General features: G+C 35.1%; 2 protein-coding genes across 3 annotated transcripts in view; one reads left to right on the forward strand and one right to left on the reverse strand.

Annotated features, from left to right (window-relative positions):
• LOC125680236 (uncharacterized) overlaps positions 1-834 on the forward strand; it is a 33628-nt gene extending 32794 nt beyond the window's left edge. For both annotated transcript variants that reach the window (XM_056161672.1, XM_056161670.1), the window contains exon 6: positions 192-834. In XM_056161672.1, coding sequence (XP_056017647.1) covers positions 192-379 — 188 coding nt within the window. In that variant the 3' untranslated portion in view covers positions 380-834. The remainder of the gene's footprint in view (positions 1-191) is intronic.
• LOC125680227 (C-factor-like) lies at positions 7-10585 on the reverse strand. The gene is made up of 6 exons (XM_048919667.2): positions 10433-10585; positions 6039-6216; positions 5709-5757; positions 3557-3747; positions 1241-1387; positions 7-893 (listed from the first exon to the last, which is right to left on the reverse strand). Exons 2-6 carry the CDS (start codon positions 6171-6173, stop codon positions 669-671), a joined length of 747 nt encoding a protein of 248 aa, XP_048775624.2. The 5' UTR covers positions 6174-6216; positions 10433-10585; the 3' UTR covers positions 7-668.
• Between the last annotated feature and the right edge of the window lie 2193 nt (positions 10586-12778).

Raw genomic sequence — 12778 nt, forward strand, 5'->3', positions numbered from 1 at the left:
ACTGTATTTTAAATGAGATTTTATTTGAAATGAAGAAACACAAAATGAGTAATCACATAACAGATTGTGCGTACTGAATTCAATAAGGCAACCACAAGTGCAGCCAGACACCTGTCATCAACGCACATTAACTTGAAACTAAACTTGTTTGAATTTGTTTAAGGAATGATTTAGATGATGTTGTGTTTTAGTTGAGCAGATCGCGGGTATAGCGGCGGCTGGAGCGGTGGCACTGATAGGACTGTGTTCTCTCTTCCTCTGCCTTCTGTGTAAACGGTTGAAGAGGAAGGAGGAGGTCGAACCGGAACAAAATGCAAATGACGTGACCACGAGCTCCAAGAAGTCTAAAACTGATATTGATGCTTCTACCAAAGCTTGAATGAAACCTGACGAGAAACATTTGTCATTATACTTACAGTAGTCATGCGTTGTAAAGTATATACGAATAAATGATTTGCAGGATTCACTTTCTCTTTTTATTTGACTTCTTCATCCTCGCTCCTATTCCTGTGAATTTCTTATATTTCTTCTGATCACTGGATTGCTGTTAAATATCTTCATTTTTTTTTCTATCATATCAGATGATACAAATGATTTAAATATACTTTACAATCTTGCGCCCTATAATAAGTCAAATAAATGGCCATTCTTCTGGTTATGTTGATAGGTCACCAATCAATCACCTGTCCATTGTATGACATAAATAACCCCGAATTATCGCTGGACAACTTGGATAAAACATTCATACAAGCATTAATGCTTTCTTCCGCCGATAGTTCAGCTTTCGGTCCGCCAATATCGGTTCTTGCCCAACCCGGATGTAAAGCCGAGACCAGAATACCTTTCCCTTTTAGCTCCTCGTGAAGACTTTTGGTTATCATGTTCATCGCTGCCTGGAATGAGGCGATTAAAATATTAATTCTCAAAATCATAATCAAAACAAAGTTCATTGTTTTGAAATTGTTAATGAAACTTGAGATAGTTGTCTTCAATAACTATTTCGATAAGGATAATAAATCTCGATTAATTTCAATGCTGCTAAAACACTTTAAAGAAAACACCTTTTTTTCTAGTTTTCTAGTAATTATACATGGTTATATGTACTGTTAAAATAGCTTAAATATACCTACCTAATTAAAATAATCTGTACGGGTTCTGTTTACTAATTAACCCGTTTAGGGAACCCGAATAGATGATTTTTAATTAGATAGGTAAGTATGCAGTACAGAGCCCCGCTGACCTTGGATGGGCGGTACCCGTACATCCCTCCAGTTCCATTCTCAGCTATGGATCCCAGGATACTGGAAACGTTGACAATGGCGGCCTTGTTACAGCTCATTGGGTCGTCCCGAGATTCCGCCGCCTTAACAAGCTGGGGCAGTAAAGCCTGCAATAAATGCTCGGTAACTAAGCTTCTAATTAACAAGCAGGGGCAGTAAAGACTGCAATAAATATTCGGCACCTGAGCTTCTAATTAACGTTAACATGGATTTTATCTAGAGTTCCTCTTTGACAATGTCTTCGTGGTCTTTGGTGATCAGGTCTTCCAACAGTCTGTTGGACTTCCCAGGGGCACGAATTGTGCTCCTTTGTTAGCTGACCTGTTTCTATATTCATATGAAGCAGAATTTATTCAAAAACTTCTACGCGAGAAGAAAAAATCTCTTGCTGTGGCCTTCAGTTCGATATATCGATAACGTTTTGTCTATTAACAATAATAACTTTCATTCATATGTCGATTTGATATATCCCTGTGAGCTCAAAATAAAGGACACCACAGTCGTTCACTTCCACTTCATACTTAGATATTTTATTGAAAGTAGACATTAACGGCAAACTGACAACTCAACTGTATGACAAACGGGATGATTTCAGCTTCTCCAGCGTTTATGTATTTATGTAGCAATATTCCATTATCACCTTCATATGGTGTTTATATATCTCAACTGATTCGATATGCAAGAGCTTGTTCTGCGTATAATCAGTTTTTAAATCGAGGTAAGCTACTGACAAACAAGTTGATGGTACAGGGGTTTCAACAGTCTCGATTGAAGTCAGCATTTCGCAAATTCTATGGTCGTTATAACGATCTAGTTCGTCAATACAACCTATCATTGGGTCAAATGCTGCCTGACGTGTTTCATACCGATTGTTAAGCCGTTCTTGGCACACTGATTTCGACTGCGGATAACTCCGTTTACCTGATCAGGTTGTAGGGCTCACGGCGGGTGTGACCGGTCAACAGGGGATGCTTACTCCTCCTAGGCACCTGATCCCACCTCTGGTGTGTCCAGTGGTCCGTGTTTGCCCAACTATCTATTTTGTATTGTTTGTAGGAGTTATGAGATTGATCAATGTTCGTTATATTCACCTTTCATCTAATGCTGTATATGCATTTCATTTTTAAACCCTGTATGTTATTCTAGAGATGCATTCATGGAATTGATCCATAGTGGGTTTTTCCCCCAAACACATACCCACGAATAATGTAATGATCTCTCAGTGTAGGACTATAGTTAACTGTGATATCAATATCGTGCACACTGCGTCAGCTTGTGCTTCACTATAAATCCAAAATTCATTTATCAACCAAATCAACAGCAATTCATGATTTCTTTTATCAATGTCAACAACCTGTCCTTGTAACCTGTAGTACATAAGTATATTAACTAAATATTCACATTTCCAATGTTTTTGCCTTTGATATCTTTATAAATTTTCCTCATGAACGCGCTGCATGGTAAACAATGAATACAGAACTACTTGATAAATATAGCACGTCTATTTCAACGGCTAGGATTCTGACAGACATGATAGTAAAACGTAAATATCAGAAATAAATTTTATTTTTGAAAATACATGATGGCATGAACTGCGACACAGACGCGTTAGCGCTTCATGAAAAATACACCGGCGTGAAGCGTTGCAGTTCATACCCTCATGTATTTTCAGAAATTATTTTTCTTCTTAATTGTATCAATCAATTCTTTATTCTCCTTACCAATAGTATAAAGGTATTAAGAAAATACATATAAGTATTCATACAAATATACAATATGATGTGTTCACAATGTAAAACTCATACGGTACCAATTTTGATGCACCAGATGCGCATTTCGACAAATTATGTCTCTTCAGTGATGCTCAACCGAAATGTTTGAAATCCGAAATAACAATGACGTTTTAGAGCTATTATAGGCAAAAACAGTGTGCTAAAAAAGTGGAGTCAAATTCGTTTAAGGATAAGAGTTATGCGTCAGGGAGATAATCCTTAATTTTGAAATGAATTTCTAACTTTTATAACAGCAATTAAATATACATCTGTATTTTCAAGCTAGTAACGAAGTACTTAGCTACTGGGCTGTAGAGATCCTCGGGGACTAACAGTCCACCAGCAGAGGCCTCGGCAATATATGCATATGTACAAACTGCAGCAATATAAACAAAGTCATTATAGAGGGGACAGAGTAGGATTGATAGCTTTTAAGAATGTACTATACAGGTAGAATTCAAATCTTTCTCTTTCATATCTTTATAAGTGGAATAGGTACTCTACCTGGGTCACTAATAGCGGACCAATAGCATTGGTGTCGAATTGTTCTAGCAGATCTTCTCTGTTAAGGTTACCCATGTATTGGCGTTTTCTACACATGCCAGCATTGTTTATCAACAAATTGAGTCCTTTGCCTCCCAGACGAGATTCAACCTCCTTCGCTGCAGAACTGATATCGATCTGACTGGTTACATCTAAGTGTATAATGTCAATAGTCAAATAAACAATCTTGTTTCTCTGCATCACTTCCTGTGATGTGTTATAAGAAAAACAAGGGGCTCTTGTACACGTACCATTCACCAGAGCACTGGATTTTTCTTTCCAACTTGTATTCTATTACATGAACCCTTCAGTGGCCGCATAAGGGACTGGTGAGGTTTTGAATTAAACTTGAATAAACAATAAATGAGCACTAATATGCTTGTGTGATCGTTGATATAGCCTTGTATGTTTTTGTAATATAACAGAATCCCCTATGCATTCTGAATACATACACTGTATATATTCAAAAAAAAACACTTTTAACGGTTATTGTAACCCAATTCTTACCAGTATAGGCCGTACTTTAAAAAAAAAACCGGGACCATACAAAACACCAGTGTTTGCATCTGAAAAAAATCTACCCTTATGACTCTCAAGAATACATCCAAACTATTAATCTCGGCTGAATATTTGGACTGACGCCTTCACCGAATCTCGGAGCAGTCCTTCATAATTCATGTCTGGAAATTTACTTTCATCTTCGGACGGTTCTAGCAATTAATGTGATGCGGAGTACAATGTCGACTTCTATGTGGCTCTGTTGCAGGACCAGCTGTTGCTTGGCATGGAGATTTTGCATCAGCAGAAAGCGCGTTTGGACCTTGAGGATGGTACCATGGGAAAGGAGGCGGTCCCCATGACGTTCGGACGTCCTGTGGAGAAACAGGAGGCCCAAGTTTCCTTGATCGAGATTGTCCAGGTCCTCGTTGCCTCAGTCATTCTGTGTCCCTGTCATTTGGATAGAGAGTTGAAGGACTTTGTAATGAGCCCGGATATCGCGAATTCTCGGCGGTCGTATTGGTACCGCATACTTATGCTGGGGAGCGGACAGCGATGACAAGCAATATCAACGTGTCGCGCCCACTTTGACCATTGGTTGGACCTGTTTCTTCATCCTTCGGAGAAAACAGGAGAGGGTGCAGTATCTGGGGAGTCTTCCCCAGTGCGATTTGTTTAGTCCCGGATTGCTGAAGTGCGACTTCCGGCAGAACGAACAGATTTCCCGCGGTTATGGAGTGTGATAGACGCACAACAGGACCGACCGGAAGTCGAAGACCGTCAGCAGGCAGAGCAATTAAGACCGTGGGACACGTGTTTATGTAAAGATATTGTAAACTTACCAAAGATACTTTAGATTTCTACATGTATATCGACATGCATGCTATTGTTTCAAAATAAGTGCACAAATATGACATGCCTATGTTGCAATATTTCCATTTGTATTGTATAAGTTTCATTCGAATTGTATTATCCATTTGTATTGTAAAGAAACATGAGAATTCATATTATTTAATTTTTCATTTGTATCAGAACGCCAAAAATAACTTCAAGAGATTGAAAATTAAACCGTTGAATTATTTTCGGCGTTCTGATTTTCCTTTTTTTAATATACTATTCTTGGGTGGGTATTATCGATTTCAATCTATTGTGGAAATCATAAAGAATCTTCATATCGAGGAGATGGGGGGGGGGGGGGTCGTTTTAGGAAAATGGCAGAAACGTTGCGAATGACCTTAAACGACCAGCATTTACGCGTATCTGTTAAATAAAAACGGAATACTTCTGAATATTCAGAATACATATTGTGACTCCTTCTATTATATTTCTAACAATAAATCCTATTTCTCTACGTATGTGTTTATAAAATATTTCCCTTTGTGAAAATCTCCGGTTGATATTATTTTGACTGACGTTTAGGCCTATACTGAACCTCGGAACAGCTCCTCATAATATTCTTTCAAAACTCCGCCTGGTTGTTGTTGTACGATTCGGAGTTTCCCAATGTGCCTCTCCCGAATCACTTTAAAACTTATCAGTCATAATTGTGTCAACTGGGTCTAACCAAGATGATGCTCCCCCTACAGTTCTCCCATAAACTGCATTAATACGTTACCTAGTTTTAATACTTTAACAACTTTGTGATCTTTCAGTTTTCCCAATTCCTAAAAAGAAAATAAAGGAAGATGCAATCATATAGATCTAAGTATTTGAATAAAAATAATAATTTAATACTTAATACTATCTATATGAATACCTAAATAAATGGTACATTAATTAAATTGTTTATCAACTATTCTTCATCTTTTTTTTTATCCGCGTGCCAATAGATGCTTATGGAAACAATAGGATAATTCATAAACATATAACGTTATAGGGCTATGCATAATTACATAAACAATGTACATCGTGGCTGTGTCCGGGCAGGAAAAACTGGATCACTTACCACGGAATTTTCGGGATCACGACACGATGCAAACAGATGATCTGGAGGGTTCTCTAAGCTTAGGAACTGTTTTACAAATTCAAGTCCCAGCCCTCTGTTTGCTCCTGTGATAAATACTGTTCGAGGACAGATCATGATATCCGAGAGTTGTCGTTCTTACGTCACACACGCACACGTTCTGTCAATGTTTGAATGTTTCAATTCAGGGTCACAATTCCATTCACAAATGACATATATTTCCACTGCTATGATCTAAAGACTTCCATTGACAGTTTTCACACTAACAGAATTCCCAGTAACCTTTTTCACGTGTTAATCTTTTGTTTACTTAACTGATTTAATATTAATCCGCGAAATAATCCCCTTTAAAATAGTTCAGCATAACTCAACAAACTTTACTCAAAATTGAACATGATATTCTATAAGGATAACTAACCGATGGGCATAAACGAATGTGCTACACATGTATGAATGAGTTAAACTACAAGAACCTTGACATTGAGAACGAAGAATGATAACTCTGGGTAGAGAAATCAGTTACATAAAAAATTTGAGTTATCGTTCTTTGTTTACAATCTGTTACTTTTTCGTTACATAAGGTAAATTTTATAAAGTTTCTCTATCAAAATATTAACATGAGATAAATCTAAAAGCTTCTTATACCAAAATCTAGATCTAAGGTAAGTTTTCTTTACTCTAATGCTCTTCATACCAAAATATTAATCTAAGGTAAATTCTAAGAAAAATAAAAAATAAAACATTCTTAGAACCACGTCCAGACTTTCGTCCATTGCTCACTTCTTAATGTGTGTGGTATATTCCATTAAATTAGCATCTAAAATATTTTGAACTTTGTAGTAAATTTTCTATTATACTGATGATGTATATGTGTTTATTTCTTTTACTTTTATTATATCTAAATGGATGATGGAGAGAGAGAGAGAGAGAGAGAGAGAGAGAGAGAGAGAGAGAGAGAGAGAGAGAGAGAGAGAGAAGAGAGAGATTAAACCATATCGATAAGAATAATGAGAATCAACAAGAAAGAATTTGTCAAGATAAAATGATTTTGTCGTTCAAAATGCACGGTAGCCGTCTGGAAATGAAATCTAAAATCTGTTCTTTCCAAAATGTACATACCTGTACGTATATATACCTTAAGAAAGGATCATTTAAAGATACATATGTGCCCTATCCCACCATTCTGAAGAAGTTTAATTTGATCATACTTCATTGTGCAATCATTTGCAATGGGATTGGGCACACTTTCTGAAAAATAAACGTTTTTTATTTACAATAAAGTACACAAACACGATCAGGATATAGGGCTCACGGAGGAGGTGACCGGTCGACAGGGGATGCTTACTCCTCCTTGGCACCTGATCCCACCTCTGGTGTGTCCAGGGGTCCGTGTTTGTCCAACAATATATTTTGCATTGCTTATAGGAGTTATGAGATTGATCACTGTTCGTTATCTTCACCTTTCATGTATACTGTAGAATTGATTTATTGAAACCAATTTGGAGCTGATTTCTCACTCATTTTCAGAGTTAAAATGGTATGATTCACTCGATATTGCAACCATTGTAATTTCTTATTGTTTGTAATATTGTTCATCCCATTTTTTGTCCAGTGATTTATTTTTTTCTCTTCAAAATTCCATATTCTGTATTTTTTCTATTGTCAGTTTTAGTAAATAGTAAAGCATATAATGTGTAACGGAGTCCCTGTTCCTTAATCAGATGATCTATATAATAATCAGATGATCTATATTATAATCAGATGATCTATATAATAATCAGATGATCTATATTATAATCAGATGATCTATATAATAATCAGATTATCTACATTATAATCAGATGATCTATATTATAATCAGATGATCTATATTATAATCAGATGATCTATATTACAATCAGATGATCTATATTACAATCAGATGATCTATATTACTATCAGATGATCTATATTATAATCAGATGATCTATATTATAATCAGATGATCTATATTACAATCAGATGATCTGTATTACAATCAGATGATCTATATTATAATCAGATGATCTATATTATAATCAGATGATCTATATTACAATCAGATGATCTATATTACAATCAAATGATCTATATTACAATCAGATGATCTATATTATAATCAGATGATCTATATTACAATCAGATGATCTGTATCATAATCAGATGATCTATATTATAATCTCTCATCATTTTCTTTACTGCTTGTTTTACACCGAAAAATTAAGTTCCCTAACCTTTTCCAAGAATTAAAAGCACCATGCCAAAATTCATATTTTGATTTTTCAATACATTTTCATGCATACAATATAGGTTAGACCATATCTAATGATCTGACTGCTATAGATATCTTCTATGATAAATTGTCATTTTGCTGAGCTATGCAATAATTTCTTAACCGAAGATATTAACAGGAGTTTTCCTCAAGGATTAAAAAAGTAGACAGTTTAATTGGTCAATAGTATCTTTAGATGGATTCGGTGAGAAAATAAACAAATGTACAATTCTTGAGATTGTTAGAGATTTTATAACAATTATGCGTCGGGCTGGAGTAAGATTTCCTCTTTCTTATTGTTTCAATAAATTCTTAATAGATGCACTTTTTTGTTATAATTTGTCTTCACCATTTGGCCTACTTTAGTGTCAACCTCAATTCCTAAAACTTTAAATTTTGTTTTATAACATACTAATTTTGTATAATCCACTCCTTTTCTACTGATTTCATTTTACATCCGATCTATATTACTTGCTTTTGGAGTAATTAACCAACAATCCTGATATTTATTTAAAGTCTTTTAGTTCATTTAAAGTGGTTTCAAATGAATCTTTAGTGACAGTTAAAAAAAGAGAAGTATCGTCTGCAAATTGTGAAATAAGATGCATTATATTTCCAATTCTTTTACCATGAATTCTATTATTACCCCCTGAATTGCCAGTATTTCTGCACACATCATTATTAATTATTAGTATACATTATCATTGGAAACAAAAAGGGAGAGGGAGGATGCCCTTGTCTACAACCGCGCCTAATGTTAAATCATCTTGATAAATTTCCATCCTGAATTATCATTATTGTGATCTTTTAGGGAAATTTTTAATCCAGTTCATGATACACGTAGATGCATAAGTTATACAATTTCATAACACGGATTAAATAACCCCATGGCACAGATTCAAAAGCTTTTTCAAAATCTCTTGAGGAGAATTATACTAACGACATGAATATGTAGTCTACCAAAGTACAACATGAACATCAACGATTAAATGCTTTGTAAACTGTGTTGAACAATTCATCTCTCTGTACTTTGGACAGGAGGATGAAAACCAAATATTGACATGGATCCTCAGTTTTACGAGAAACTACACACAGCTCCATCCATAAATGAATCTTTATCTAAGACACAGTTGTGACGAATGTGTATGATATTCAAATTAGTAACATTAGGCGGAGGCATGGCGCTAATTTTGTCGTTACTTAAAGAGGTTCGAATCTGGATTTTGTGTTAATGTAAATTTTCTTGAAGCTATATTTTTTATTCATTTTTTTAAATTGAATTTTAACATTGAAAGGGGGGGGGGATAAAAACAAGAATATGGTTCATAGTGCTTGTCATTAAACTACATTGTGTTAAACGTGACATTTTTGCACTTAAAATCTACTTTAGATTTATTTTGTCCATTGGTGTCAAATTATTATAAATAACACTTAGTAACCATTACACTACATTAATGCACATACATGTCTTCCAACATTATAGGAATCAAAAGGTTTAATAGTGCTAGTACACCTAAGGTAAATAATGACCTTTTAGCACTTAAACTACATTTTAAAAAAAATCATCATACATGATACAGAAATGATGTTGTGACGAAGTCGAATGTGTATGATGTTTAAAATTTCTGTTATCAAAAAATGTATCATTACTTAAAGAGGTTCGAACCTGAGTTCTGTATCATGTCAATTCCTTTGTATTATATGTTTTTAATTTCTACATTGAAGGGGCATTATAAAATGCTAGGTATCTTACATTCTAATATGAAAGGAATAAAAAAAAATAGGGGTCGTAGTGCTTGTTATTGAGCTACAGTGTGTTGAACATGACCTATTTGCACTTAAGATATTTTGTAAACACCACTAAGCAATGATTACATTAAATTAATGCGCACGCATGTCTAGCGGAGATCATGAAATCTATATATAGGTGACAGGTTTGGATGAGTGATATTTTAGTTGAAATAAATGGAATTGGTTTTGATACATTTTGAATTTAAAAAACAAACAAACCAAAAACGAATGTTAAAAACTTTTAACATTAGACGAATAAATAGATACACTGCATCGAAAACAAACTTTAACCTACCCGATCAGATCAATGAATGAATAGGAGTTACCGTTCCTATACGGGATCCCAAAACTTCACAAAACCCTTACAGAGATACATTGCTGGATCCAGTAAATGTTCTGCAAAGCCCCTATCTTTGCTCCCCACAAAATATTAACTGATGTGAAGGAGAAACGTTAGACGGGTTGTGTTACAACATGTGAGAGAGGTGGTGAAAATCAAATCTGAAATCTATAAACTTCCAGTAACATTAAAATCACAAAACTTTTCTCAAATCAACATCAAAACGTACGACTGTTCAGCACTTTACACGACCATTCCTCATGATAAATCAAATACTAGATTTTTTGACACAATATTTAGGGCTATGCTCGGCGCTTACGGCCTTCGAGCAGGGAGGGATCTTTATCGTACCACACCTGCTATGATACGGGATCTCGTTTTTTCGGTCTCATCCGAAGGACCGGCCTATATAGTCACTTCCTACGACAAGCAAGGGATACTGAGGACCTATTCTAACCCAGATTCCCAAGGGATATTTCACTATAGAAATCAATGGAAAAGAGAAATGTGTTTTAAAAATATTTTCCGTTTTCCATTGAAAGCAATGGAAAACGGATTTTTTTTTAACCCCTCCCCCCGTTCCATCAATTGCAAATGAGGTTAAACTACGAAATATGAATATTAACAATATTTACTCAATAATATGAAAGTTGACAAATTTAAAAATGATTATTCATTCATATCAATAAGCAATTTAAAATATATGATTTCAAGGAACAGATTTTTCTACCCCCATATCAAAAAAAAAGAGTTGTAATTAAGAAGGATTAATTAACACTGGTATTAAAATTAATTATCAATTAGTAAATAAATGAATTCTAATTAGCATTTAAAAAAATCATTATCTAGCACAAAAAAATAATATATATATATATACACATACATACAGTTGAAAATGTAGGTGGGAATCCAGAGTTTCGTGCATAGTTCTTTATTCAAAATCTTCTACAGAGATGAAAAAACATCTTGCTGTGGCCTTCAGCTAGACTTCTAGATATACCGACAACGCTTTATTTATCAAGAATAATCATTTTCATTCATATGTCGATTCTATGAAGATAACGACATCCCAGTGAAATTGAAATAAAAACACACAATTGCTTCCATCATATCTGCTTTATATTGAACACATGTGTTATTAAACGATAAAATAACAACTTATGACAAATGGGGTGACTTCAGCTTCTCTACCGTCAACTTCCCATATAGCAATAATCCATTATCACCTGCATAAAAGGTGAAGATAACCAACAGTGATCAATCTCATAACTCTTATAAGCAATACAAAATAGATAGTTGGGCAAACACGGACCCCTGGACACACCAGAGGTGGGATAGGTGCCTAGGAGAAGTAAGCATCCCCTTTCGACCGGTCACACCCGCCGTGAGCCCTATATCTTGATCAGGTAAACGGAGTTATCCGTAGTCAAAATCAGTGTGCCAAGAACGGTCTAACAATCGGTATGAAACATGTCAGATAACATTTGATCCAATGATAGGTTGTATTGGCATTTGTGAAATGTCGACTTTAAACGAGACTGTCGGAACCCATGCACCATCAACTTGTTTGTCAGTAGCCTGTCTCGATTTAAAAACTGACCATAAGCAGAAAAAGCTCTTGCGTATCGAATCAGTTGAGAGATATGGTGTTTATTCGAAACGCAAAAGCGTGTTCTGCGTATGATCAGTTTTTAAATCGAGACAATACAGGGTTCTCCATTTCAAATTTTACAGTGTTGCAGACTGCACGTGAAGCGTTGCATGACATTTAGAAAAGACTGCGCGCGAAGCGCCTCACGACCCTTTGATAATGTAGCATATACATTGTATTATATTACAAATTACAACTAAAAGCAAAACAAAATTATAATAAATAACACACACACAAAGATTAAACATTTAAATAGTTTATACATGTGCATATGGGGCAAATATTAAACAATCTTGGTCTTCAGTTTTTCCACAAAGCTGCTGTGAATATCGACAATCTATTTCAACAATTCAAAATTCAGTGGCTAGTACTGTTCCATTCACACCTACTTACCATGTATAGTATCGGGGGAAATGTAATCAATTACGTAATATCACCACTCTGAGACATAGAACACTGTCCCTCACTATCAAAACAATCGTACATATATTATAAGTCCGTTTAGATGTGGTAAACAATAGGAATTCTTTCTCATTGCCCTAGTTTTGTTCACGATCAGTGCGGATCTTACTGTTGTTAAATGTCTTATTGTCTCGCGTATACTGTGTCACACATATTGCTACAGTGTCGGGCGAAAATTGTCCTGTGTC

This window comes from Ostrea edulis, chromosome 1 (genome assembly GCF_947568905.1).
Source record: "Ostrea edulis chromosome 1, xbOstEdul1.1, whole genome shotgun sequence".
In the NCBI taxonomy this organism is placed as follows: domain Eukaryota; kingdom Metazoa; phylum Mollusca; class Bivalvia; order Ostreida; family Ostreidae; genus Ostrea; species Ostrea edulis.

Bases quoted from the DNA above. Each gene is read 5' to 3' on its own strand.
- LOC125680227 (XM_048919667.2), bottom strand. From the start codon at position 6,173: ATGATCTGTCCTCGAACAGTATTTATCACAGGAGCAAACAGAGGGCTG. The intron at 5,758-6,038 runs GTAAGTGATCCA...TTTTCTTTTTAG, and splicing joins GTGATCCCGAAAATTCCGTG to GAATTGGGAAAACTGAAAGA. The intron at 1,388-3,556 runs GTAGAGTACCTA...CATTTATTGCAG, and splicing joins GTCCGCTATTAGTGACCCAG to GCTTTACTGCCCCAGCTTGT.